Source organism: Anolis sagrei, chromosome 4 (genome assembly GCF_037176765.1).
Source record: "Anolis sagrei isolate rAnoSag1 chromosome 4, rAnoSag1.mat, whole genome shotgun sequence".
In the NCBI taxonomy this organism is placed as follows: Eukaryota; Metazoa; Chordata; class Lepidosauria; order Squamata; family Dactyloidae; genus Anolis; species Anolis sagrei.
In genome coordinates, this window is record NC_090024.1 from 2,369,907 (window position 1) to 2,396,222 (window position 26,316).

General features: G+C 45.2%; 1 protein-coding gene across 2 annotated transcripts in view; it reads right to left on the reverse strand.

Moving 5' to 3' along the window:
• Nucleotides 1-3,450: 3,450 nt before the first annotated feature.
• Nucleotides 3,451-26,316, reverse strand: part of LOC132772906 (testis-specific serine/threonine-protein kinase 5-like) — a 30,207-nt gene continuing 7,341 nt past the window's right edge. The window contains exons 2-8 of one of the 2 annotated variants that reach the window (XM_060771748.2): nt 25,404-25,511; nt 18,096-18,298; nt 15,298-15,353; nt 14,519-14,651; nt 8,839-8,954; nt 6,473-6,658; nt 3,451-4,386 (exon numbers count right to left, since the gene is read on the reverse strand). In XM_060771748.2, coding sequence (XP_060627731.2) covers nt 3,884-4,386; nt 6,473-6,658; nt 8,839-8,954; nt 14,519-14,651; nt 15,298-15,353; nt 18,096-18,298; nt 25,404-25,511 — 1,305 coding nt within the window. In that variant the 3' untranslated portion in view covers nt 3,451-3,883. Of the gene's footprint in view, nt 4,387-6,472; nt 6,659-8,838; nt 8,955-14,518; nt 14,652-15,297; nt 15,354-18,095; nt 18,299-25,403; nt 25,736-26,316 lie in introns of those variants that run through there. The other variant, XM_067467211.1, reaches the window with a different exon arrangement.

Below are 26,316 nucleotides of genomic sequence, written 5' to 3' on the forward strand. Positions count from 1 at the left end.
CCAAGAATAATGAGCTCCAAGATCATGGTAATGAGTTTGTTGATAGGAGACTTAGTTTTAGTAGACTTAGGGCTGATCAACAAAGAATACGAAGGTCACGGCGCTTATTAGAAAAGAGGCCCATATCTGAATCTCATATGAAAAGTCATGATTTTTTGGTATATTAGGAAGGCTGGGTTTTGCCCAGCAGTCTGGTCCCACATTGATAATGGAGACAACAGCTCTTATCAAGCCATGCCTGTTTAGAGACTTCTACGAGGGTTGAATGAAAAGTAGTGCCTCCGCCTTCGTTACTTGGGTCTGGATGGGAATATTTTAATAAATCAAACACAGAAATAATCCTTAGAATGTGCTCTTTAAGTACCGCTATTCACTTTTCTTACACAATCACCAGACAATTGGATACATTTCTGCCAACAATTAGTAAGTTTTCCGAAGCCGTCACGGAAGAAGTCGACACTCTGTTTCCACAACCAGCCTCTCACAGTTCTCTCATCCTGGGTACCCATCGTGCACAGATCTTCTGATAGCCAAGCAAAGCAATAATGTGACCCACACATTCTTGTGAAATGCCAATTATGCTTGAAATTTCTCTCTGAGTGATACGACGATCGTCCTGAATCAATCTGTCAAACTTTTGCTTGTGAAACTCGGTGGTTGCTGTCACAGGACATCCAACTCTTTGTTTGTCATGCAAGTCAGATGTTCCCACCTCAACATATTTATTTAAAATAAATATTTAAGATCTTTTGCTGTGGTTTTAGCTATGATACAGGTTCAAGCTTCTTAAATGCGCAACAACGCACAGTACTCACATCAACACAATCCCCATAAACAGCTTACATTCTCTGATGAATCTCCTTTGGGGTGACACCTTCTGCTGTCAAGAATTCAATGACTGCACTTTCCTTAAGTCGCATTGACCAGCCATCTGCGCAGGGTTCCATACTTCGCACTTTAACAACACAAGCGCTCAATGGTAAGGCTTCCCGCCAAAATGGAACTATAGAGGAGAGTCTACTGAACAAGCCAGTGCCTGCTGCATACCAGTACAGTGTTCCTCATTATTGCTGGGGTTAGGTACCAGGACCTCCCGCAATAAGTAAAAAACCACGATATAGGGATACTCTATTTATTTTAATATTTATACATTATTTTAGTAGTTATGCACTATTTTAAGTCTTTATAAACTTAAAATAAAGTGAAGGAAAGGCCCTTCAAGGCTGGAGGGAGGGAGGGAGGACTGAGGAGGGAAAGCGCCTTGGAGAGCAGCGGCGGCAAAACCCCACAAAACAGCAAAAATACCATGATATATATTTTAAATTATTATTTTTTGAAATCTGTGAAACGGCAAGTCCGCAATAAGCGAACCGCGAAGTAGCGAGGGAACACTATACTGCCATCTGTTGAGTTACAAAGCTGGAGGCGTTACTTTTCATTCAACCCTCGTAGTTTCATGCCTTTGTTCATGTTCTTGTTTCCAAGCACCAGAGATTGTTCCTGTATTTCTCTATTGGATTCTATGTTTCTTGGGTTTTCTTCTATTTCTGTTGTGGATGCCTTGCTGCCTTGGGACTCTTGATTATTCTTGCACCCGGAACCTTGTGGATTATTGACACATTTGGAGTTGGAAGTTTTTACTATTTTTGCTGTTTGTTTTTCAACAGTAAGCAAACAGTATTTTGGCGCCCCCCCCCCCCCACCTAACCAATCACTGATATATATTTTCTGTTCGTCATGGGAGTTCTGTGTGCCATATTTGGTTCAATTCCATCATTGGTGGAGTTCAGAATGCTCTTTGATTGTAGGTGAACTATACATCCCAGTAACTACAACTCACATACGTCAAGGTCTATTTTCCCCCAAGAGTGCCTCAAGAGCACCCCTGGGCAAAATCAACTATACTGCAAATGCTTACTTTGCGTTTGGGTTTGGGTTGAGCCGCCCCTGCATCTGCGTGGCATATTTTCTTTCTCTGGCAAAACAGTGAACAATGTGTGATTTACATTACACCAACATGGAGCCCCTCTTTGACACCCAACTAGTCCCTGTTGTATTTTGGTGGTGGATGCTGCTGGTTCCCCCCCACCCCCCAGGTCTGTTGGATTTTTTGGTATCCTGACCTGTCTCCTGGAACCTTGAACCTTTGGACTGGCTTTTGACTATGGTATAGACTCTTGATCCCTGGACTTTGTTTATTGAACTCTTGGCATTTGACCACTGGACAGGACCCTTTTGACTACCGAGTTGTTTTTGCTATCTTTACGTTTTATATTTTGGTCTATTAAAACAGCCAGCAAGTAAGTGCTGTTTTAATAAAACTGTTTGATAAAACTGGGAGTTTGATTCATCTCTACCTAAATAAGGCAGAGCCCTGGCAACGTGACAACACCCAAACTCAAGGAAGAGCCTCTGGACTATGACTCCCAGCAGTCCTGGGCGGTGGCGTGCCTTGGACGTGCCCGCTGAGGCATTTTTTATGCCTCCCATTTTTATACCCGGCATATAAGACCACCTCCAACTTTCCAGAAGATTTTCCAAGGTTAGAAAGTTATCTTATATGCTGGGAAATACGGTGCTTGTTCTTGACTGATCATCTGTGTGGCATATTTTCTTTCTCTGGCAAGACAGTGTGTGAACTGATAAAACTCAGTGGTTGCTGTCACAGGACGTCCAACTCTTTGTTTGTCACGCAAGTCAGATGTTCCCACCTCAACATCTTTCAACTTACTTGCCCAACGATGCACAGTATTCACATCAACACAATCCCTTTAAACAGCTTACATTCTCTGATGAATCTCCTTTGGGGTGACACCTTCTGCTGTCAAGAATTCAATGACTGCACATTGCTTAAGTTGTATTGACTGGCCGTCTGCGCAGGGGTCCATACTTCGCACTTTAACAACACAATCATTCAATGCTAAGGCTTCCCGCCAAAATGGAACTGTAGAGGAGAGTCTACTGAACAAGCCAGTGCCTGCCGCATACTAGTACAGTGTTGTGTGACAAACGAAGAGTTGGACGTCCTATGACAGCAACCACTGAGTTTTATCAGTTCACACACTGTCTTGCCAGAGAAAGAAAATATGCCACACAGATGATCAGTGGCATATTTTCTTTCTCTGGCAAGACAGTGTGTAAACTGATAAAACGTGAACGATGGGTGATTTACATGACACCAACATCGAGCCCCTCTTTGATACCCGACTAGTCCCTTCTTCTCTCCAAGAGGAGGAAGGGAGCCGTTGGACAGGAGCGCCCTTTGGTTTCGGTCTGTCACCCTGTTTCCAGCCCACCTCACAGGAGTATTGCGTAGCCCTCTTTGCAAGAAGATAATCTTGTCAAAGGTGTGAATGAAATAAATGCTACGACACCCACCGCATTCCCTTCATCTCAACAAGCTTGTAAACTCTCACTGAAAAAAAGAAACACGGTTAGTCTGGCATGACCTGTGTTTGAGGGACCCGTGTTGACTCTTGGTGAGTATGACATTCCTTTCTAAGTGGTTACAGTCTCTTTAATGATTTGCTTCCAGAATCTTTCCTAGTATTTGGCTCTTCTTTTCCCCTGCTCTTTTTTAAAATATGGGGACAATAGGTTTGGCTAGTTAAGTGGCAGAGATGGCAAGAGCAGGAGGGTGCGAGGCCGCCACACAGAGCAAGGATATAGAAATAGAACTGCAAAGCTGGCCAACGGCAACACCTGAGACGTCTCTCGTCCGCGGCAGGTGCCTTAGAGAAAGCTGCCCCCATTCAGCAGGCAGCCCGGGTGGGACTCTGAATAATATTTAATATTGCTCGCTGCCTCTTGTCCTTCGGCTCCGTCTCAGCCCCACCGCCGGAGCCGCGCATGAGTCCGAGGTGACGTGGGGCCGGTCCGTGGGTCACGGGCACGGCGTCATGGTGTACAGGGAGTGCACCTGCTTGGAGAGGCTGGCCGACCCACTCCCGCCTCCGCCGCCCAGCACCGCCGCTGCCGACCGCACCGGCCCCTTCTCCCCAGCCGACATGCGCTTGCTGGCCACATAGGCGCTGGTGGAGAAGGCAGAGCCGGGCTTGCGGAAGTGGGGCAGGTGGTGGAAGGGCTGCAGGGTGGTCAGCAGGCTGGGCCGGTACAGGGACAGCCGCGGCGGGCGCTCCGTCTTGCGCGGGGAGGGCAGCTGGAGCAGACCGTGAGCCGTCAGCGACATTGCTGGCACTGTCGTTGCTGACGTCGGTGAGTCAGAGCTCTTCTTCTCCGTCTTGGGACGGGTCGGGAAGGCGCCAGAGGCTGAGGCAGCACGAGGGGCCGGTGCCGACAATGGCTTGGGATCCTTTGATGGACCCTCGGTTGTCTTAGCCGGGCCATCCAGACCGGGGAGCTGCGAGATAGAGCCGCCTGTCTCACCTGCAAAGGGACAGATAGCACATAGTGAAAAGAATAACACAGGTATGGGCCAACTTCGGCTCTCCTTCGAGGTGTTTTGGCCTTCTACTCCCACAATTGTGGGAGTTAAAATAAAAAACACCTGGAGGGAGAGCCAAAGTTGGCTCATACCTGTTCTATTCTTTCATACCTGTTGTATTCTTTTATAATACAGAGGGATGGTGTTGCACTCCAGACCAGGAAAAGCCCTCTGACTTTAAACACTACACAGTTGAGTAGAAATGCAATCAGTTTATTGAAGATAATTTAAAAGCTGTAAAAGTAAAACACACTTTAAAGGAATAGGTAAATCCAATTAGGTAGGAAGATAAGCCGGAACCAAATAGTCCAGGGAATTAGTCTATCAAAGTCCATGAAAAAACATGGCAGAAACTTCTATAACAAAATCCAAGAAATCAGGAAACATGAATCCAAGGCAAGTGAATACAAAATCATAGAATCCAAGAATCAAAACCATGAAAAAAGGCACTTTAAACATGAATCTTTTCCAAGCAAAGCTTCCAAGGAACAGGAACGAGATCTTGACTTGATTCCAAACGATGCTTCATCTGACTACAGACCCTGTACTTGGGACTTTTGTCTCTTCATTAAGCTATGTCCCAAGCGGCCAGAAATTGGTTTCGCTTTAGCTTTGAATCTCTTATCTTTCTTTCTCTGAGCCTGGCAGAACGCCGAAGCAACTGCTCTGCTCTTCTGTTCTGACTAATCACCTCCCGTCTATTTATTTGCATATTAATTTCTGCAGATGGGCCAGGTGCCGAGCTGTTCTCAAGCTCCAAATCATGGGAATTCTCTGGTAGCAATTCAGGGAGCACACCATCATCCCCACACCCTTCAGGGGCATTCTCATGAGAAACTACACTTTGAACAGGGATCTCCTGGTCATTCTCTGCATCAATATCATCGACCGGACCATTACCTTCTTGAAACTCATTGTCATCACTCCCCAAATCTAAAGCACCCTGGTCCTTAAACACAATCACAGGCTGAGTTCCAACAGATGGTGAGTATGAATGTTGAATGTATGTGGAGTGAATGCTGAGTATAGGTAATGATTCCCTTTGCCTGTGTAACTGTGGCGGTAGATAGGAGAAAATAAAATAATAATAAAGGGAAATCATAATAATTTAGAATAAAATAGAAGATTCATGTTCCTACCTGATTCTGAGAAGACTATTTCTATTGAGTTAATTTGCAAGCATGAAAAACCTGCAGATGATATTGATTGACACTGAACTTTGGGTCAGGTTGTTCTAGCCAATGTTTGTTTTAGACAATGTTTACATAGATAAGAAGTCAACAAGAGAAGTTTGGCAGGACAAAGAGATCAATAGTATTGATCCAAAACTTGGAACATCTAAGGTCATATGGTGAGAGAGCGCCATCCTCTGACTACTGAATGTAAATAGCAGGCAATTTTAGAAGAGCTTCATCCTAATGTTTTTCCTTCATCATTATTCATAAAGAAATAAGTTATAATGAAGTTATTAAGGCTGAATTTAACTAAAAGGAGATTGCCTTGATCAAATCTTATGTTATAAGTATATATAAGTTATAATTCAATTAGAGATTTAAGCAATTGAACTTATACGTGTCATCTTAGGGTAACGGGTGAAGGTTGGGATAAGTTACATAATCGGGCAGATGTTTGGGGTCACAATGTGGCTGCCAAGACCTGATAAAAATGTCCGTGGCAACTATACATGGGAACACCTGTTAATAATTGTACTGTGTAAATGTCAGATCCTTTCTGCGCATGTGTAAACAAGTGACTTTATGCTATAAAAACTGGAGCAATTGCGACTTGATTGTATTCTAATGATCTCGGGTAACGTATATTCTGCAACATAACCAATAACCCCAGTACTGGAGTCTGTGTGTATAACTTATCTGAAAGTTCCTGATGTACTCTGTTCCACTGAAAACGGATTAAAACACAGTCTTAAGGTTTAAAATAAATTCATGACAAGGGCTGCAGAGGACTGAGGTCTGAATCCCTGTCAGCCATAGAAAACCTGCTGGGGACGGATGGCGGTGTGCTCCATACCTGGGCTCAGCTGTGACTTCTCCTGGCTCATCTTGCACTCGGAGGGGTGGACTCCCATGGAACTCATCACCCGGTGGAAGATGGCTGACGTGGCCGGCAGCATCCAGCGGTGCGTGGCCACCTGCTGCAGCCCCAAGCGGGCAGCCGGCTTCAGCTGGAGCAAGCTCTCAATGAGGTTCTGGCATTCTGGAGCAGAGGGGAGAAGAACAGCAGGTGAGGACGCACTCATGTAGCTCCAGGGCAGTGGTTCTCAACCTGGGGTCCCCAGATGTTTTTGGCCTACAGTTCCCAGAAATCCCAGCCAGTTTACCAGCTGTTAGGATTTCTGGGAGTTGAAGGCCAAAAACATCTGGGGACCCCAGGTTGAGAACCACTACTCCAGGGGGATCAATCAATGGGGGAGTCCTTGAGCAGGCAAGGGAGGTCCCAGACTCCTGCTACACCAGACATGAGCAAACTTGGGCCCTCCAGGTGTTTTGGACTTCAACTCCCATAATTCCTAACAGCCAGGGAACAGTCCCTTCCCTGGTGAAGGGAAGGCCTGTGCTACACCTCCCCTTCACCAGACAATTAACATGTAGAACAGACTCTTTGGTGGACTGGGAATTAGTTGACCAGTCAAATCCAAAGATTGTGGATTCAATGAAATTGTATGATTCGGGACCGTCCAAGGGCCTATTAAGGTCTGGCAAGGATGAAGACGCTCTTGTTACATCCCGAATAGATTACTGCAAGGCACTCTACATGGGGTTGCCTTTGAAGACTGTTCGGAAACTGCAACTAATCCAACAGCCGGCAGCCAGACTGCTCATTGGAGTGTCATACAGGGAGCATACCACCCCCGTTACGTCAACTTCACTGGCTGCCGGTCCATTTCCGAGCACAATTCAAAGTGCTGGTCTTGGCCTATAAAGCCTATACGATAGACTCCTGCAGAAGTGAGAGGATCCCTCTTGTCCTTTGCTGAACGTAGCATTTGTTGGATTTTCTTGGTGGGTCTGGAGATAGTTTGTATGTTGTGTTTCCTCATCGGCTTCCCTATGCGGTCAGTGGTTCCCTTGATGTCTGGCAAGAACACTTTTCCTCTGGGTGGATCATACAAACTATCTACAGACCCACCAAGAAAATCCAACAAATGCTCCGTTCAGCAAAGGACAAGAGGGATCCTCTCACCTCTGCAGGAGTCTACCGTGTACCATGCAGCTGTGGACAAGTCTGCAGAAGGACCACCAAACGCAGCATTGCCCAAACACGAATCAAGGAACATGAAAGGCACGTCAGACTCCTTCAACCAGAGAAGTCAGCCATAGCAGAGCACCTGATGAACCAACCTGGACACAGCATATTATTTGAGAACACAGAAATGCTGGACCACTCTCACAACCACCATGTCAGACTACACAGAGAAGCCATTGAAATCCACAAGAAGCATGTGGACAATTTCAACAGAAAGGAGGAAACCATGAAAATGAACAAAATCTGTCTACCAGTATTAAAAAAAAGTCTAACATTAGAACAGCAAAACAGCAGAGAGGAAACAAACAAGGACATCTAATCACCTCTCAACAAAAGATTGCTCCAGGCACTGTCAGGCCATCAAATGCTAATCAAGGTGGTCAGTTGAAACATTCACACCTGGCTCCAACAGACAATAGTCCTTTGTCCCACCCTGGTCATTCCACACCCTTTTTCCTAGTTCCAACAGACCTCACTACCTCTGAGGATGCTTGCCATAGATGCAGGTGAAACGTCAGGAGAGAATGCCTCTAGAACATGGCCATACAACCTGAAAAAACCTACAACAACCCAATCAGGAGAACAATAGCAGCAAGAAAAGTTGCTGCTATTAAGGAGACCCTTTTCTCTTCAGAAAGTGTGCCATATCTAGATGGAATGCAGAGTCTGAACACTTGCCTTCTCCCAAGAAACCTGATGGATTGAATGAAGAAGGATGGTGAGTATGGCCGATTGAATGAATGGATTGTGCGTGAATGTTAAGAGTATATGTGATGTCTCCCCACTTTTGCCTGTGTAACCAATATAGTCGTTATCAAACCCAGTTCTGGGGTCTGTATACCTACTTCTGTCTCTGAAAGTGCCTAATGCAAGCGGTCCCACTGAAGTTGTTGTAGGTTTTTTCGGGCTATATGGCCATGTTCTAGAGGCATTCTCTCCTGACGTTTCGCCTGCATCTATGGCAAGCATCCTCAGAGGTAGTGAGGTCTGTCCCACTGAAAATGGATTAAAGAACATTTTAAGGTTCAAAAGGTATTCATGACAAGGGTGCATTTTCAGTGGGACAGAGTTGAAATCCCAAACTCCTGAAAGGCCCAAGCTGGCCCGTGCCTGCTCTACAAGGTCAGTACCTGGAGAGATGGGCTGCCGGAAGGCGAGTCCCTGCCGGATGACGTGGATCATCTTGTGTGGCTGGCGCTCCTTGAAGGGGAGCTTCCCTGTCACCATGGCGTAGAGGATCACCCCACTGAGCAGAGGAAGAAAAGGGGGTTCCACGTCAATACATCCCAATATTACATCCGAACAATATATGCCAACATTGGGAAGGACTTCCCGACAGGAAGAGTAGTTCAGGTGTGGAATATCCTGCCTGGGAATCTGGTGGAGTCTCCTCTTCTGGAAGCTGGAGGGCTTGAATTGTGTCTTGCTGCCTGGCAGAAGGGGGTTGGACTGGATGGCCTTTGGAGGACCCTTCTAGCTCTAGGATTCTAGGGCTGATGTTGGGCAAATGACTCCTTTTTTGCATTATACAAGGGTTGAATGAAAAGTAATGCCTCCACCTTCGTAACTCCTCAACAGATGACAGTACTGGTATGCGGCAGGTACTGGTTTGTTCAGTAGACTCTCCTCTACAGTTCAATTTTGGCAGGAAGCCTTAGCAGAAAAAGTAATGCCTCCACCTTCGTAAGTCCTCAACAGAATACAGTACTGGTATGCAGTATGTACTGGCTTGTTCGGTAGACTCCTCTACAGTTCCACTATGGTGGGAAACCTTAGCAGAAAAAGTAATGCTTCCACCTTCGTAACTCCTCAACAGATTACAGTACTGGTATGCGGCAGGTACTGGCTTGTTCGGTAGACTCTCCTCTACAGTTCCATTTTGGCGGGAAGCCTTAGCAGAAAAAGTAATGCCTCCACCTTCGTAACTTCTCAACAGATGGCAGTACCGGTATGCAGCAGGTACTGGCTTGTTCGGTAGACTCTCCTCTACAGTTCCATTTTAACAGGAAGCCTTAGCAGAAAAGGTAATGCCTCCACCTTCGTAACTCCTCAACAGATGGCAGTACTGGTATGTGGCAGGTACTGGCTTTCTCGGTAGACTCTCCTCTACAGTTCCATTTTGGCGGAAAGCCTTAGCAGAAAAAGTAATGCCTCCACCTTCGTAAGTCCTCAACAGATGGCAGAACTGGTATGCAGCAGGTACTGGCTTGCTCAGTTGACTCTCCTCTACAGTTCCATTTCGGAGGGAATCCTTAGCATTGAACGGTTGTGTTGTTAAAGTGCGGAGTATGGAGTACGGTTCGTCTATGCGACTTAAGCAACGTCCAGTCATTGAATTCTTGAAGCAGAAGGTGTCACCTCAAAGGAGATTCATCAGAGAATGCAAGCTGTTTAGGGTGATTGTGTTGATGTGAGTACTGTGCGTCCTTGGATGAGTACTCACATCAACACATCAAACACCATCACATCGACATATCAACCACCATTAGATAAAGTGGGAAAATCTGACTTGCATGACAAAGAAAGAGTTGGATGTCCTGTGACAGCAACCACCGAGTTTCACAAGCAAAAGTTTTGACAGATTAATTCAGGACAATCGTCGTCGTATCACTCAGAGAAAATTTCAAGCATAACCAGCATTTCACAAGAACATGAGGGTCACATTCTTGCTTTGCTTTGCTTGGCAATCAGAAGATCTGTGCACGATGGGGACCCAGGATGCTGATGCCTGAAATGAAAGCACACTGACTTGAAACTTCAGAGATTGGATCTCACCACCATACGGCATCCTCCATTCAGTCCAGATTTAGCACTGTCTGACTTCCATCTGTTCCTGATAATGAAAGATGATCTGCGGGGACATCATGATGCTTCTGATGAAGACGTTGAGAGAACTGTGAGAGGGTGGTTGCGGAAACAGAGTGTCGACTTCTTCCGTGACGGCTTCAGAAAACTTCATCATTGGCAGAAATGTATCCAATTGTCTGGTGATTATGTGGAAAAGTGAATAGTGGTAGTTCAAGAGCACATTCTAAGGATTATTTCTGCGTTTGATTTATTAAAATATTCCCATCCAAACCCAAGTAACGAAGGTGGAGGCATTACTTTTCATTCAACCCTCGTAATTAACGCACGTTAATTGCTACACCTCTTCATCCCATTATGTTTTTACTTCTCCAAAGCAGGGACATGCCAAAACTAACCTTGTAAGCACAGTAAACTGAAGTGCACAGGTGTGACTCTTGTCCTGTCCTCACAGGTCGTTGCTAAAAGGCAAGTTAGTTCCCCTGGTCAGAATCCAAACTGACCTTCACAGATGAGAGGACGGATTGGCCAAAATGAATTTCAACACGGGAAACTGTGTGGCACTTTGTTTAGATAATAAAAATGAAATGCACAGATGCATTTGTGCAACAATAGTCCCATGGGAAAGGGTTCTAGGAGTCTTCGGAGACCACAAGCTGAGCGTAAGACTGTAGGATCTATAAAGCAATATTAAATGACTACTCACAAGCCGGCTTTGCTTTGAAATGGATATATTGCTTGTATCTCTGCAGCAAAGAAAGACACTACTGACTTTTTCCCACCACCACTTCCTTTTATACACCTTTCCTGCCCATCTATGTGATGTGGCAGCAAAAAAAAGCCAATGGGATTCTGGCCTGCATCAATAGGAGCATAGTGTCTAGATCTAAGGAAGTAATGCTACCCCTCTATTCTGCTTTGGTTAGACCACATCTGGAATATTGTGTCCAATTCTGGGCACCACAATTCAAGAAAGATATTGACAAGCTGGAATGTGTCCAGAGGAGGGCGACTAAAATGATCAAGGGTCTGGAGAACAAGCCCTATGAGGAGCGGCTTAGGGAACTGGGCATGTTTAGCCTGAAGAAGAGAAGGCTGAGAGGAGATATGATAGCCATGTATAAATATGTGAGAGGAAGCCACAGGGAGGAGGAGGGAGCAAGCTTGTTTTCTGCTTCCTTGGAGACTAGGACGCGGAACAATGGCTTCAAACTACAAGAGAGGAGATTCCATCTGAACATGAGGAAGAACTTCCTGACTGTGAGAGCCGTTCAGCAGTGGAACTCTCTGCCCCGGAGTGTGGTGGAGGCTCCTTCTTTGGAAGCTTTTAAGCAGAGGCTGGATGGCCATTTGTCAGGGGTGATTTGAATGCAATATTCCTGCTTCTTGGCAGGGGGTTGGACTGGATGGCCCAGGAGGTCTCTTCCAACTCTTTGATTCTATGATTCTATGATTCTATGATTCTATGATTCTATCTCCCCCTCTTCTCAGTTTCCTTATTACAGCTTGTTGCTTCACAAGTTCTAATACAAGGTTTCCAGCGCCTTCTGCCGGCTTCAAAATGTCAGAGAGAAAATTGATTCAGCCAGGATGATTCATTCAGGATGTCACGGAGGGAATGTGTGATGTCTTCGTGCCCTCAGGAATTGAGTCCTGACACTGAGCATGAGCCCAGAGTGTGATGCGGCATCTAGAAAGGCCAATGCAATTCTAGCTTGCATCAATGGAAGCAAAGTCTCCAGATCGAGGGAAGCTTTGCTCCCAGTGCAGGTGGGTCATCCCATGCAGGTGCATCATTATTTGTATTGCCCAGCACTGGAAAATGATGCAAATGGACATGATTTTAACCCAGAAGTCATTTATTTTTTATAATTTAAAACTGTTTTATTATGAATTTTATTATGTGGTTTAATCTATTTTAAATGATGTATTTATTTATTTATTTATTTTATTTGGAAGATTTCTATACTGGCCTTCTCACCTCAACCGAGGGACTCAGGTCGGTTTACAGCATATATGCAATTACAAAATATACAAATACAACCAAGTACAACATCATTAAGGATTACATCATCATGTCATCCTTAATGTGTGTTTAATGTGTATCCTTATGTGTGTTTGGCATCTAATACTTATTTATTTATTTATTTATTTGTGGTATTTATTAGGCCTGGGTAACAACAGAAAAATTTGTTTCTAAAATCGATTTGTAATTGGGGTTTTTTTTTGTTTCGATATTTAAAATAATTACAAAATTTTCCCTTAAAAAAGTTTGGTATTTACGAAATTTCGTAAATATTTACGAATCGATTCGTTAAGATGGCGCCCGCGTTGGCGCATGCGCAAAGCATTTACGAAATTTCGTTATTTGTATGCATCGTTAATAACGAATCGATTCGTTAAGATGGCGCACCGCGTTAGCGCATGCGCAAAAGGCATTTACGAAATTTCGTTATTCGTGCTAATTGCACTATATTATATTATATAGCACTTTGTGTTGGCAAAAGGAGCGCACTGGTTGGAACTACACAAATAATGAGCGAGCACTGTATTATAGCACTTTCTGTTGGCAAAAGGAGCGCACTGGTTGGAACTACACAAATGACAAACGCACACACAGGCACACAAGATTCTTTTCTTTTTTTAGAATATTTTTTGATTTTTTTTAAGAATAAAAGAAAGGTATTTTTCAAAAATATTTAAAAATGGAAAATTAACAAATTAACAAAAACCGCCCTCGCTCTCCCAACAACAGAATTAAGGAATTAAGGAGTCAATGCAAGGAAATCCAGTTTAGCCAGCCAACCAATGCAAGCCAATGCAAGCCAATGCAAGCCAATGCAAGCCAATGCAAGCCGCCCTCCCGGACCTCCCTTCTCCCTCGCCTCCGCAACAATGAGCAAAGCGGCCACGCGGAGCCGCTTTTAAAGGGCTTCCCGGCCAATCAAAATCAGCCACGGTGCACTGCTTGGGTGCTTGGGAGCGCCGGATTGGCTCCCAGGCACCAGCATCCTCCATCCCATTTCTAAAATGGGCGGAAGCTCGTAAAAAGGATGGAGGATGCCGTTTCGTTATTGAAAAACCCTTCCGGGTTTGAAAAAATGTTTTGTATTCATTTTGTAATTGCTAAAAATAACGAATATTTAACGAATTACAAAATTAACGAACAAAACTGCCCAGGCCTAGTATTTATATTCCGTCCTTCTCACCCCGCAGGGGACTCAGGGCAGATTACAATGTACACATACATGGCAAACATTCAATGCCATAGACACACAACACGCATAGACAGACAGAGGCTATTAAGCATTCCAATTTTCTGGCCACCAGGGGAGCTGTCACGTCACCGTCCGTTTGTGACACTGATGAAGTACTTCCTCATTCTTTGCATGCTTGCTGGAGATTTTTATGGCATTGTAAATTAGCCTCCCTGCATAAGTGGTACCTAAATTTCCTACTTGACAGATGAACTGTCTTTTGGGCTGCAAAGGTCAACAGCAAGCTACACAAATTGGTTGGAAGCTCACTCCAACCCGGGCTGGTTTCGAACTCATGACCTTTTTTTTTTGGTCAATAGTGACCTTAATGCTTCTGACTCCCAACCAGCTGCGCCACAGCCCCAAGCTGAACATGAGCCCGGAGTGTGATGCAGCATCTAGAAAGGCCAATGTGATTCTAGGCTGCATCAATGGGAGCATAGTCTCCAGATTGAGGGAAGCTTTGCTTCCAGTGCAGGTGGGTCATCTTATTATTTATATTGCCCGGCACTGGAAAACGGTGCAAATGGACATAATTTTAACCCCGAAGTTTTTATAATTTTAAAATGTTTTATTATGAATTTTATTATGTGATTTTTAACCTGTTTTAAATGATGCATTTATGTGTGTTCGGCATCTAATGTTGCCAGTCTCTACGCCGCCCTGAGTCGCCTTTGGGTTGAAAAGGGCAGGATAAAAGCGTAATAAATACATAAATATGTAAATAAAGTGGTGCTCTGTGACTCACAGGCTCCATAGGTCAGCCAGCTCCCCGTTGTACTTCTTGCTCATGAGGATCTCTGGGGCGGTGTAGGCCACGGAGCCACAGAACGTGCTCATCAGGGAGTTCTTCAGGGAATAGCGGTTGGCGAACCCAAAATCTGCAAGGAAGACTCGGCCAGTTAGTGACCCATTCGGGGACAGAGATTGCAATGGGGAATGGTGACACAAAGACAGAGATCTGGATTAAGCAGCCAAATGTCTCTTTAGCCCAGTGTTAGGAATTGTGGGAGCTGAAGTCCAAAACACCTAGGGGCCCAAGTTTGCCCACACCTGTTCTAGCAGCTTCCTATCTATGTATGGATTCCTATCCATGATCGATTCCAATTGCATCTACACTGTGAAATTAATGTAGTTTAATATTGTAGGTTTTTTCGGGCTATGTGGCCATGGTCTAGAGGCATTCTCTCCTGATGTTTCGCCTGCATCTATGGCAAGCATCCTCAGAGGTAGTGAGGTACCTGACTACCTCTGAGGATGCTTGCCATAGATGCAGGCGAAACGTCAGGAGAGAATGCCGCTAGAACATGGCCACATAGCCTGAAAAAACCTACAATAACCCAGTAATGTTAAAACTATTTCTCATGTGAGTTTCAATAAGGAGAGTTTGCAGCTTGGCTTGGAAGCCTGAGTTTGGCAGACGCAAAAAAAAAAAAATCATGGAGAATAACAACAACAACAACAACAACAACAACAACAGTCCACTTTTAGCTCTTGAATGAGATGCAGAGTATCTCTGGAGCTTACCAGTTAGCTTAATGAAGCCACGTTCGTCCAGCAAAATGTTCTCACATTTCAAATCCCTAGGAGAAAGAAAAACAATGTCAGCTGACCGGCAATCATACGACTTAGTGATGTGCCTACCTTGCCAGGTGAGTGTAAGCAGGTAGTGCAAGGGGAAAGCCATCAGAATAGCATGGCTGTTTGCAAGGGCTGGGAAGAGGGAGGCACAGCAAATTTGCTCCGCTCCATCAAAAGCCTGCCTGCACATTTATTCAGTACTAACCGTCCCCTGCCAGGCGTTGCTGTGGCCCAGTCTGTGTATATGTTTTGTGTGTGTGTATATGTGTGTATATATTTGTGTATATATGTGGTTTTGCACATGCATTGTAATCTATCTATCTAAAAATGCTCTGTGCATAATGAGTACCTTAAAAACAAAAGAACCAATGAACGAAATCACACCAAATTTGGCAACAAAACGTCTCACAACACAAGGAGTGACCATCACTCAAAAAATTATGATTTTGTCATTTGGGAGTTGTAGTTCCTGGGATTTATAGTTCAACTACAATCAAAGAGCATTCTGAACTCCATCAACGATGGAACTGAACCAAACTTGGCACCACAGAACTCCCATGACTAACAGAAAACACTGGAAGGGTTTGGTGGGTATTGACCTTGAGTTTTGGAGTTGTAGTTCACACGCATCCAGAGAGCACTGTGGACTCAAACAATGATGGATCTGGACCAAACTTGGCACAAGCACTCAATAGGCCCAAATGTGAACACTGGTGGAGTTTGGGGGAAATAGACCTTGACATTTGGGAGTTGTAGTTACTGGGATTTATAGTTCACCTACAATCAAAGAGTATTCTGAACTCCATCAACGATAGAATTGAACCAAACTTGGCACACAGGACCCCCATGACCAACAGAAAATACTGAAGGCCTTCCAGTCCAACTCCCTTCTCCAGGGCAAGAAAACGTAATCAACGCCCTCCTGACAGAGAGCCATCCTGACATAGATATAGATAGATAGATATGATTCGCACACAGAGAGAGATATAGTATCATAGATTTGAAAGGGACCCTTAAAGAAGGACAATGATATGTTGTATGTTCCAGGGTGGGCAAACCAGACTATCTTCACATCAACAGTGACAAAGAAACCGCAAGAAATACTGTTGACCCACAAGCATCCAGACACTACATATATTAGAAACCAACACTTTCTCATTACTTTATTTTCCAGATCAACAGACTGGGCCACAGCAACGCCTGGCAGGGGACAGCTAGTGTATTATAACTTTTTGGCTTTTGAAGTCCCTTCCGCTGTGTTTTTATGAATGGTCATCACTCGTTGGCCTGAGAGGTGTCTTGTGTCCAAATTTGGTGTCAATTCGTCCAGTGGTTTTTGAGATATGTTAATCCCACAAACCAACATTACATTTTTATTTATATAGACTAGCCGTCCCTTACCATGCGTTGCTGTGGCTCAGTCTGTATATATGTGTTTTGTGTGTGTGTGTATGTGTATATATGTGTTTAAATATTTTTGTATCTGTGTATATATGTGTGTTTGAGTGTATATATATATGTGTGTGTGTGTGTGTGTTTATATGTGTGTGCATATGTGTGCATGTGTGTGAAGACGTGTATATATGTGTGTGTTTATATATGTATATGCATATTGTGTATATGTGTGTGCTTGTCTATATGCATATTTGTGTTTATATATGTGTGCATGTGTATATTCTGTTGTTGATGGGGTTCAGAATGCTCTTTGATTGTAGGTGAACTATAAATCCCAGTAACTGCAACTCCAAAATGTCAAGATCCATTTCCTCCAAACACCATCTGTGTTCATATTTGGGCATATGAGGTATTCGTGCCAAGTTTGGTCCAGATCCATCATTGTTTGAGCCCAAAGTGCTCTCTGGATGTTGGTGAACTACAACTCCCAAACTCAAGGTCAATGCCCACCAAACTCTTCCAGTATTTTCTGTTGGTCATGGGAGTCCTGTGTGCCACATTGGCTTCAATTCCATCATTCGTGGAGTTCAGAATGCTCTTTGTAGGTTAATTATAAACTCCAACAACTACAACTCCCAAAAGACAAAATCCATTTTTTTGAGTGATGGTCACTCCTTGGGTTAGTAGGTGTCTTGTGGCCAAATTTGGCGACAATTCATCCAGTGGTTTTTGAGTTCTGTGAATCCCACGAACGAACATTACATTTTTATTTACATAGATTACCATATAGTGGTGTAGTACAAGAACTTCCTGACTGTGAGAGCTGTTCAGCAGTGGAACTCTCTGCCCCGGAGTGTGGTGGAGGCTCCTTCTTTGGAAGTTTTTAAGCAGAGGCTGGATGGCCATTTGTCAGGGGTGATTTGAATGCAATATTCCTGCTTCTTGGCAGAATGGGGTTGGACTGGATGGCCCTTGAGGTCTCTTCCAACTCTTTGATTCTATGATTCTATGATTCTATGGGAATGTATGGTACTAATTATGTAATATATTGTATTTACATATAACTTGTAATCCGCTCTGAGTTCCCGTTGGCGTGAGAAGGGGGAGCATATAAATGTCGTTAATAATAATAATAATAATCCACTTTTGCAATTTGGCAACCACCACTTAGTGTTGTTCCACAGATTAAACTTTTGTATTTTAATCTCCTTGTTTCTAATTCTGATTAGGAGTCGAGACTATAGAAATATTTGGGCGATGTGCCTCAACAGTTTCTGCCATGGAGGGACATGCAATCACTGGCCCTGCCCAATGTGCCGGAGAGTGTGCCACCTTCACCCACTTCGCACCTGTGGACGATGCCGACGTTGTGGCAGTGAGCTACGGCGCTGACAATCTGCCGGAAGAGCCTGCGGGCCTCCTCCTCCTCCAGCCCCGGGAGCTCCCTCCGGTCCGAAGTGGCGTTGATGTGCTCCAGGAGGTCTCCCCGGGAGGCCAGCTCCAGGACCAGGTAGGTGCGCTTGTTGTTCCGGTACATCTCATACAGCTGGATCTAGGAGAACAGAGGAAAGAATCACAGAATGGGAATGGAAGGGACCCCAAAGGCCATCCAGTCCAACTAAGTGACCAATGGCCATCCAGCTTGGCTTAGAAGCCTCTAAAGAAGGAAGGAGACTCCATCAGACTCTAGGGTAGTCTTGAAGACAAATGGAGTGGAATAACTGAAATCTGAAATATTTGCTTAACAATATTTGCTAATGGAGCCCCCGGTGGAACAGTGGGTTAAACTGCTGAACTTGTTGACCGAAAGGTCGCGGGTTTGAATCCGGGAGCGGTGTGAGCTTCCACTGTCAGCCCCAGCTTCTGCCAACCTAGCAATTCGAAAACACACCATTGTGAGTAGATCAATAGAGTAGACCTGTGCTGGCACGGCTGTGCTAGGAGATTTTATTCTTTTTCTTGCACTGTTAGTTTGTTTGAATTCATTTGGGCAGGGGCGGCTCGTCCATTACGCAAAGTAAGCGGTTGCGGTACACTTTTTTTTTGCCAGGGGCGCACAGGTGTCTCTGTAAATGCCCCTCGACTGCCACTTGAGGAGCACCCCCTCTGTTGCAATCCAGAGCAGGGAACGAGGCTCTAAGATAACTATCCACCACACTTGGCTGTGAAAAACAATCCTTTTTTATTGAAGAAAAATGGTTACAGAATAAAGGAAAAATGCAAGTCAAAAGCCACAGCAAAATCAGCAAACATGAATTTAAATGGACAAAGCAAAACCAAAAGCCTCACTGGGAAATACTGGAACCTGTTAGCAATCCACTAACCGTACTTGATATCCTAGAAATCTTCCCAAACTATGGCCAGGGAACCGGGAGAACTGCCAAGGTCTTCATCAATTCTGAAACGATGCCTGAACTGAGACAGTCAGCCCGGCGTAAGGCACTTAAAATTCAGGAATTGGTTCCGTGAACCGCCCTTCTGTTTTGAAGCCAATGTTTTTAATTCTTGAATTCGGGAGGATCGACGCAAACTGAGTGATTTACTTCTGTCTTCCCAAATTTGGCCCCTTCTGTTGTCATTACAGTTAACAGGTGCAGAATTGAGTGAAAGGTCATGGCTTCCCTCTGAAACATTCTCAGGAACACTGGTACTTTCATTTTCCAAATCTACAGAAGTTCCTTCCTCACTAATTTCAGGAACATTGGCATTTTCCAAATCTACAGAAGTTCCTTCCTCACTAATTTCAGGAGCATTGGCATCAAGGGGTACATTTCCACTAGCATCAGTAAATATACTTTCATTAGCATCAGGAGGAACAAACAGAGAATCAGGTTCAAGTTCAAACTCAGGCTGAACCCCAACACCCTCGGCTCACAACAGCCCTAGCTTCCTCACTGCCGGGTGATGCTTTTCCCGAAGGGGCCAGGCCCTTGAGCCTCACCTAGCCCCTCTCATTCCTGCTCCATATCAATGATTCGTTGGGGGTTTGCGTACTGTTGAAAATTACCTAGGGCTGCCTCTGCATTTGGGCCATGCATTTTGTAATTGGGTAGCTTTCCTCAGGTTGCAATCATACGGCCAACAACCTATCAATCATCATTAGAACCTTTAGATCCGCCCCTTTCCCCAGTTTTGGAGGGAAAAGGGGACTTTTCGTTCAGTCTCACAGTTTGGAGCCTTACAGCAGGACATGTGGGCTTTCTCTGTCCCAGCTGCAAAAAGCTTCACTTCTTACAGGTTCACAGTTTGGGAGTTCTCCTAGATTCATCGCTGAGCCTGGAGCCCCAGGTCTCGGCGGTGGTCAGGGGAGCTTTTCCACAATTAAAACTTGTGCGCCAGCTGCGCCCGTACCTTGGGAAGTCTGACTTGGCCACGGTGGACCACGCTTTGGTTACATCCCATTTAGACTACTGCAACGCTCTCTACGTGGGGTTGCCTCTGAAGACTGCCCGGAAGCTGCAGCTAGTCCAACGCTCGGCAGCCAGACTACTAACGGGTGCTGGGTACAGGGAGCACACCACTCTGCTGTTACACCAGCTCCACTGGCTGCCAATTAGCTTCTGAGCACAATTCAAAGTGCTGGTGTTGACCTACAAAGCCCTAAACGACTCTGGCCCGGTTTACCTCTCCTAACGTATTCTCCCCTATGAACCATCAAGACCATTAAGATCGTCTGGAGAGGCCCTGCTCTCGGTCCCACCGGCCTTGCAAGCGTGTCTGGTGGGGACGAAGGACAGGGCCTTCTCAGTGGTGGCCCCTCGACTCTGGAACTCTCTCCCTCTGGAGATCAGAACCGCCCCTTCTATCCTGACATTTAGGATACAGGTGAAGACTTGGTTATGGAGACAGGCATTCGACGAGTAAGCCAACACCTTGAGATATGGCGGGAGGATGAGGAGCAACGATTTTAGTGTGACGACTGACTATTATAGTTATTGGTTGTAATGGCTGTTTTAATGTTTTACTGTAATATGTATTATGATGTTTTATTGATTGTATCTGACATTATGGTTGGAAACCGGTCTGAGTCCCTCAAGAGAGGTGAGAAGGTCGGTATATAAAACTTTTAAATAAATAAATAAATTACAGCTTTTGCTGGGGAAAAAGGAGAACATCTACAGCCAGCTTTGCTGGGGACTAAAGTTACAGTTCCACAGCTTTTGCTGGGGGAATACAGCCAGCTCTGCTGGAAAATAAAGGAATGGTTCCACGGCCTTCGTGGGGCAAATCTACAGGACACCAGCTTGGCAGATCTACAATTTATTTATTTATTTATTTCAGTTACTTCTACCCCGCCCTTCTCACCCCGAAGGGGACTCAGGGCGGCTTACAAAAAACAAGGCACAATTCGATGCCCGCATCATATAACAGCAATAAAACAAAATAACATCAATTAACAATTAACAACAATTCTTACATTACAACCATAAAACCAATAAAACCAATACAAACCAATTTCTCCTCATTGACGGTCAGCGTTCGCTATCTCATAGTTCAAATTCCAATTCCACAATTGTCAGTCCTGTCAGTCCTATTCGTCTGGTTGTCCTTGTCTAGTTGTCAGATTGCCCAAAGGCCTGGTCCCACAACCACATCTTTACCTTCCTCCTAAAGGTGAGGAGGGATGTTGATGCCCTAATTTCCCCTGGGAGTGAGTTCCACAGGTGAGGGGCCACCACTGAGATGGCCCTGCTCCTCGTCCCCACCAACCTCACTTGTGATAGCGGTGGGGTCAAGAGCAGGGGCCCCCCAGATGATCTCAAATTCCGGAGTGGGACATAGAGGGAGATACGTTCGGACAGATACGCTGGGCCGGAACCGTATATGGTTTTGTAGGTCAAAACCAGCACCTTGAATTGAGCTCGGAACTGAACCGGCAGCCAGTGGAGCTGACACAGCAGAGGGGTGGTGTGCTCCCTGTGAGCAATCTGGCTGCCGCTCGCTGGACCAGTTAAAGTTTCCGAACAGTCTTCAAGGGCAACCCCACATAGAGTGTGTTGCAGTAGTCTATTTGGGATGTAACAAGAGCGTGGACCACTGTGGCCAGATCAGACTTCCCAAGGTATGGGCGCAACTGGTGCACAACTTTTAGTTGAGCAAAAGCTCTCCCGGCCACCACTGAAACCTGGGGTTCCAGGCTCAGCGATGAGTCCAGGATCAATAACCATTAACAATAACAATAACCATTGCCTGGTATGGGACCACTCGGACTATCCATAACACATCTTGGAGCCAGGAGTTGGGGCCTCATGCCAGCAGGGTAAAGAAAGATTGCCCAAGGAGGGGTCGGAAGGTTTCCCTAAAGAGGAAAGGAACAGTTTATCAAACAGTTGCCTGTCCCTTGTTGGCAGATCGAGAAAGCTACTAGTTTTTCAAGATTATAAAGCATTTAATTCATTTGTTCGAAGATTTAAGCCTTAATAAAGAACTTTGTTGAACCTATTTTGAGCCTCTACAGAACTTTGTGCTGGGAAACCTATGGGACCCTTTAGCTGAGGCACCCCGGCGTCCCGTTGGGCATACAGAAAGCACGTCCTGTAAACAGACATTGTCATAGGCTCAGCGCGCGACAGCACAGTACTGCTCTGGCGGGAAGGTAACGGTGCTCCATGCAGTCATGCAGGCCACATGACCTTGGAGGTGTCTACGGACAATGCCAGCTCTTCGGCTTAGAAATGGAGATGAGCACTTACCTCCAGAGTTGGGCACAACTGGGCTTAATGGCAGGGGAAAATCTTTACCTTTTTACTATTTGCTAATAATAACTTATGTGATATTTGCTAATGATAATGGTTTAGCAAGTGCATTCAACAATAATTTTAATGTGTATTAAGGACTGCTTTGATTTGCAACAACAGTGTGTATATTGATAATTGCATAAGAACTTAACAATACTTACTAATAATAACTTCTTTGATATTTACTAATGATAACTGCTTAACAAGTGTACTTTTGCAAATGTGTATTAACCACTGCTTTGATTTGCAACAATGCTCTGTGTACGGTATATTGATAGTTGTGTAATAGCATAACGATAATGCAAGTTATTATTCTTATGCTATTACACAATTATCAATTATGGGACATCCGTAGGAAGACCAGGGGACTTGTTGTTAATAATAATAATAATAATAATAATAATCTTTATTTATACCCCGCTACCATCTCCCCAAGGGACTCGGTGTGACTTACATGAGGCCGAGCCCAAAGTACATCAATACAAGCAATAACAACAACAGTAAAACAATTAAATAAAACTCAAAACAAAAAAGCTATATACAATGACAGTAATACAACACACAATTAAAATCTATGGCTGGGCCAAATGCAATTAAAGTTAAAAATAATTCTAGGCATGGATAAGGTGGGAGGGATGGGGCGTCGGTGGGAGCGTACAACAATCCTAAATCAGTGTAACATGCATTTGGAGGGCTAATAAAGCTATTGTCCTCCCAACCCTGCTATACGCCTGTGAGACGTGGACTGTCTACAGATGTTGCATGCAACTCCTGGAATGATTCCATCAGTGCAAAAAAAATCCTGCAAATCTCTTGGGAAGACAGGCGGACAAATGTCAGCATGCTGGAAGAAGCAAAGACCACCAGCATTGAAGCAACGGTCCTTCGCCATCAACTCCGCTAGACTGTTCACGTTGTCTGAGTGCCCAAAGATCACTGCCTCCCAAAGCAATTGCTCTACTCTAAACTCAAGAACAGAAAATGGAATATTGGTGGGCAGGAAAAGATATTTAAAGATGGGCACAAAGCCAACCTTAAGAACTCTGGCATAGACACCGAGAGATAACTGGGAAGCCCTGGCCCCTGAGTACTCCAGCTGGAGGTCCGCTGTGACCAGCAGTGCTGTAGAATTTGAAGAGGCACGAATGGAGGATGAAAAGAGAAACGTGCCAGGAGGAAGGTGCATCAAGCCAACCCCGACCAGGACTGCCTTCCACCTGGAAACCAATGTCCTCACTGCGGGAGACGTGGACTGTCTACAGATGTCGCATGCAACTCCTGGAATGATTCCATCAGTGCAAAAAATCCTGCAAATCTCTTGGGAAGACAGGCGGACAAATGTCAGCATGCTGGAAGAAGCAAAGACCACCAGCATTGAAGCAACGGTCCTTCGCCATCAACTCCGCTAGACTGTTCACGTTGTCTGAGTGCCCAAAGATCACTGCCTGCCAAAGCAGTTGCTTTACTCCGAACTCAAGAACGGAAACTTCGATGTTGGTGGGCAGAAAAAGAGATTTAACGATGGGCTCAAAGCTAACCTTAAGAACTCTGGCATCGACACTGAGAACTGGGAAGCCCTGGCCCTTGAGCGCTCCAGCTGCAGGTCAGCTGTGACCAGCAGTGCTGCAGAATTCGAGGAGGCACGAGTGGAGGGTGAAAGAGAGAAACGTGCCAGGAGGAAGGCGCGTCAACCCAACCCCGACCGGGACCGCCTTCCACCTGGAAACCAATGCCCTCACTGCGGAAGAAGATGCAGAGCAAGAATAGGGCTCCACAGCCACATCCGGACCCACAAGGAAACCCATGATGGAAGACCATCTTACTCGTCCAACGAGGGATCGCCTAAAGCTCTATTCCGAACTCAAGAACGGAAAACGGAATATCGGTGGGCAGGACAAGAGATTGAAAGATGGGCTCAAAGCCAACCTTAAGAACTCTGGCATCGACACTGAGAACTAGGAAGCCCTGGCCCTTGAGCGCTCCAGCTGGAGGTCAGCTGTGACCAGCAGTGCTGTAGAATTTGAAGAGGCACGAATGGAGGGTGAAAGAGAGAAACGTGCCAAGAGGAAGGCATATCAAGCCAACCCCAACCGGGACCGAATTCCACCTGGAAACCAATGCCTTCACTGCAGGAGAAGATGCAGATCAAGACGAGGGCTCCACAGTCACCTACAGACCCACCACTAAGACACCACACTTGGAGGACCATCATCTTCAAAGAGGCAGGAATGGAGGGCGAAAGGAAGAACCATGCCAAGAGGAAGGCACATCAAGCCAACCCCAACCGGGACCAAATTCCACCTGAAACAGATGCCCTCACTGCGGGAGAACATGAAGGTCAAGAATAGGGCTCCACAGCCACCTACAGACTCACCGCCAGGACACCAGACTTGGAGGACAATCCTACTCGAACAACGAGGGATCGCCTAAGCAATTATGTAAGCAATATATTGATCACTGATGGGCGCCTCACCAGAAGTTAGTTGTAGCAGTCTCCAAATGGAGCAGCTTGACCCAGTAAGAAACTTCAGAGAGTTGTTTGCTAAGACTTCGAAGCTTAAACAGAGGAGTGATGTAGCAGGGAGGAAGTCATGAAGGCCATAAATCTTCTCATAGATGATGGGAAGAAACTAGGAGGCTAATGCGCTAGCACTGAGATAATGGGTTTGAATACACATACTCACAGCAATGAAATAATGATGTGATGGACTAATGGTTGATGGCACCTGTGCACAGGAAGGGAAAAGTTAGGGAATGAAAGTTAAGACTGTCTATCAAAACAGAAGCTGGACCGAGGTGTGGTTTGGCGCTCCATTTGTGTAAGCTCACTGTGCAGTTTATCTGATCAACAAACTCACGATAATGGAGATCTCCTGTCTCTAGTGACTATTTGGGACTTGGATACCGCAGGAGACTCACCACGTTCAAGTGCTTGTAGGTCACGTTGAGGGAGTAGATTTCTCTGGGGAGGAACTTCTTGGTATATTCGACCGGTGCTTCTGCCGTGGAGATGATCTTGATGGCAACCTGGGAGGAGAGACAACGCAGAGAGAGGTTTCCTCTTTGGTCTAAGGCTGTTAGGAATTGGGTGAGTCGAAGTCCAAAACACCAGGAGGGCAGAAGTTTTGTGGATGTACCCCAAGAGAAAGAGGCAGGATGGCTTCCATTTGGAACTGCTTGTGGTGGCATGTGCCTTTCCCCTCCTCGTGCACTGGGAGGGATACCAAAGGCCATCTAGTCCAGCCCATTGGTGACCCACAGCTCAAGCATCTTTGTGACATGGATAAACATGATGTGTGGATTTGTTTTTGTGTGCCAGGAGCGACTTGAGAAACTAGTGTGAGAGAATTGGCCATCTGCAAGGATGCTTTGATGTTTTACCAACCTGTGAGAGGCTTCTCTCATGTCCCCACATGGGGAGCTGGAGCTGACAGAGGGAGCTCATATATATATATACATCTATTACAGTCAATGACCAGCATCAAGAGGGAGCCCGGATTTGAACTTCTGACCTATCGGCCTTCAGTCCTGCCAACCCATTGCACCATTGGGAGGTCCTATGTATGGATTGAATGGAATTGTATGAAAAGTGTATGGCTGGGGTCTATGTCGCTTGGAGATGTCATCCTAAGACTGAAGTCTAGAAAACTACAAGAAGGAGGTGAAGACTTCATGAACTGTAATTAAAAGCTGCTCAACTGTTGATTGATTGATTTATTTATCGTGTCATCAGCAACCATTGTATTACAATTCTAACAGAGCAAAACAAACACAGAGATTAAAAAGAAAAAGAAAAAAAAGAAAGAAAAAAAAACCACACAGATTTTGCAAA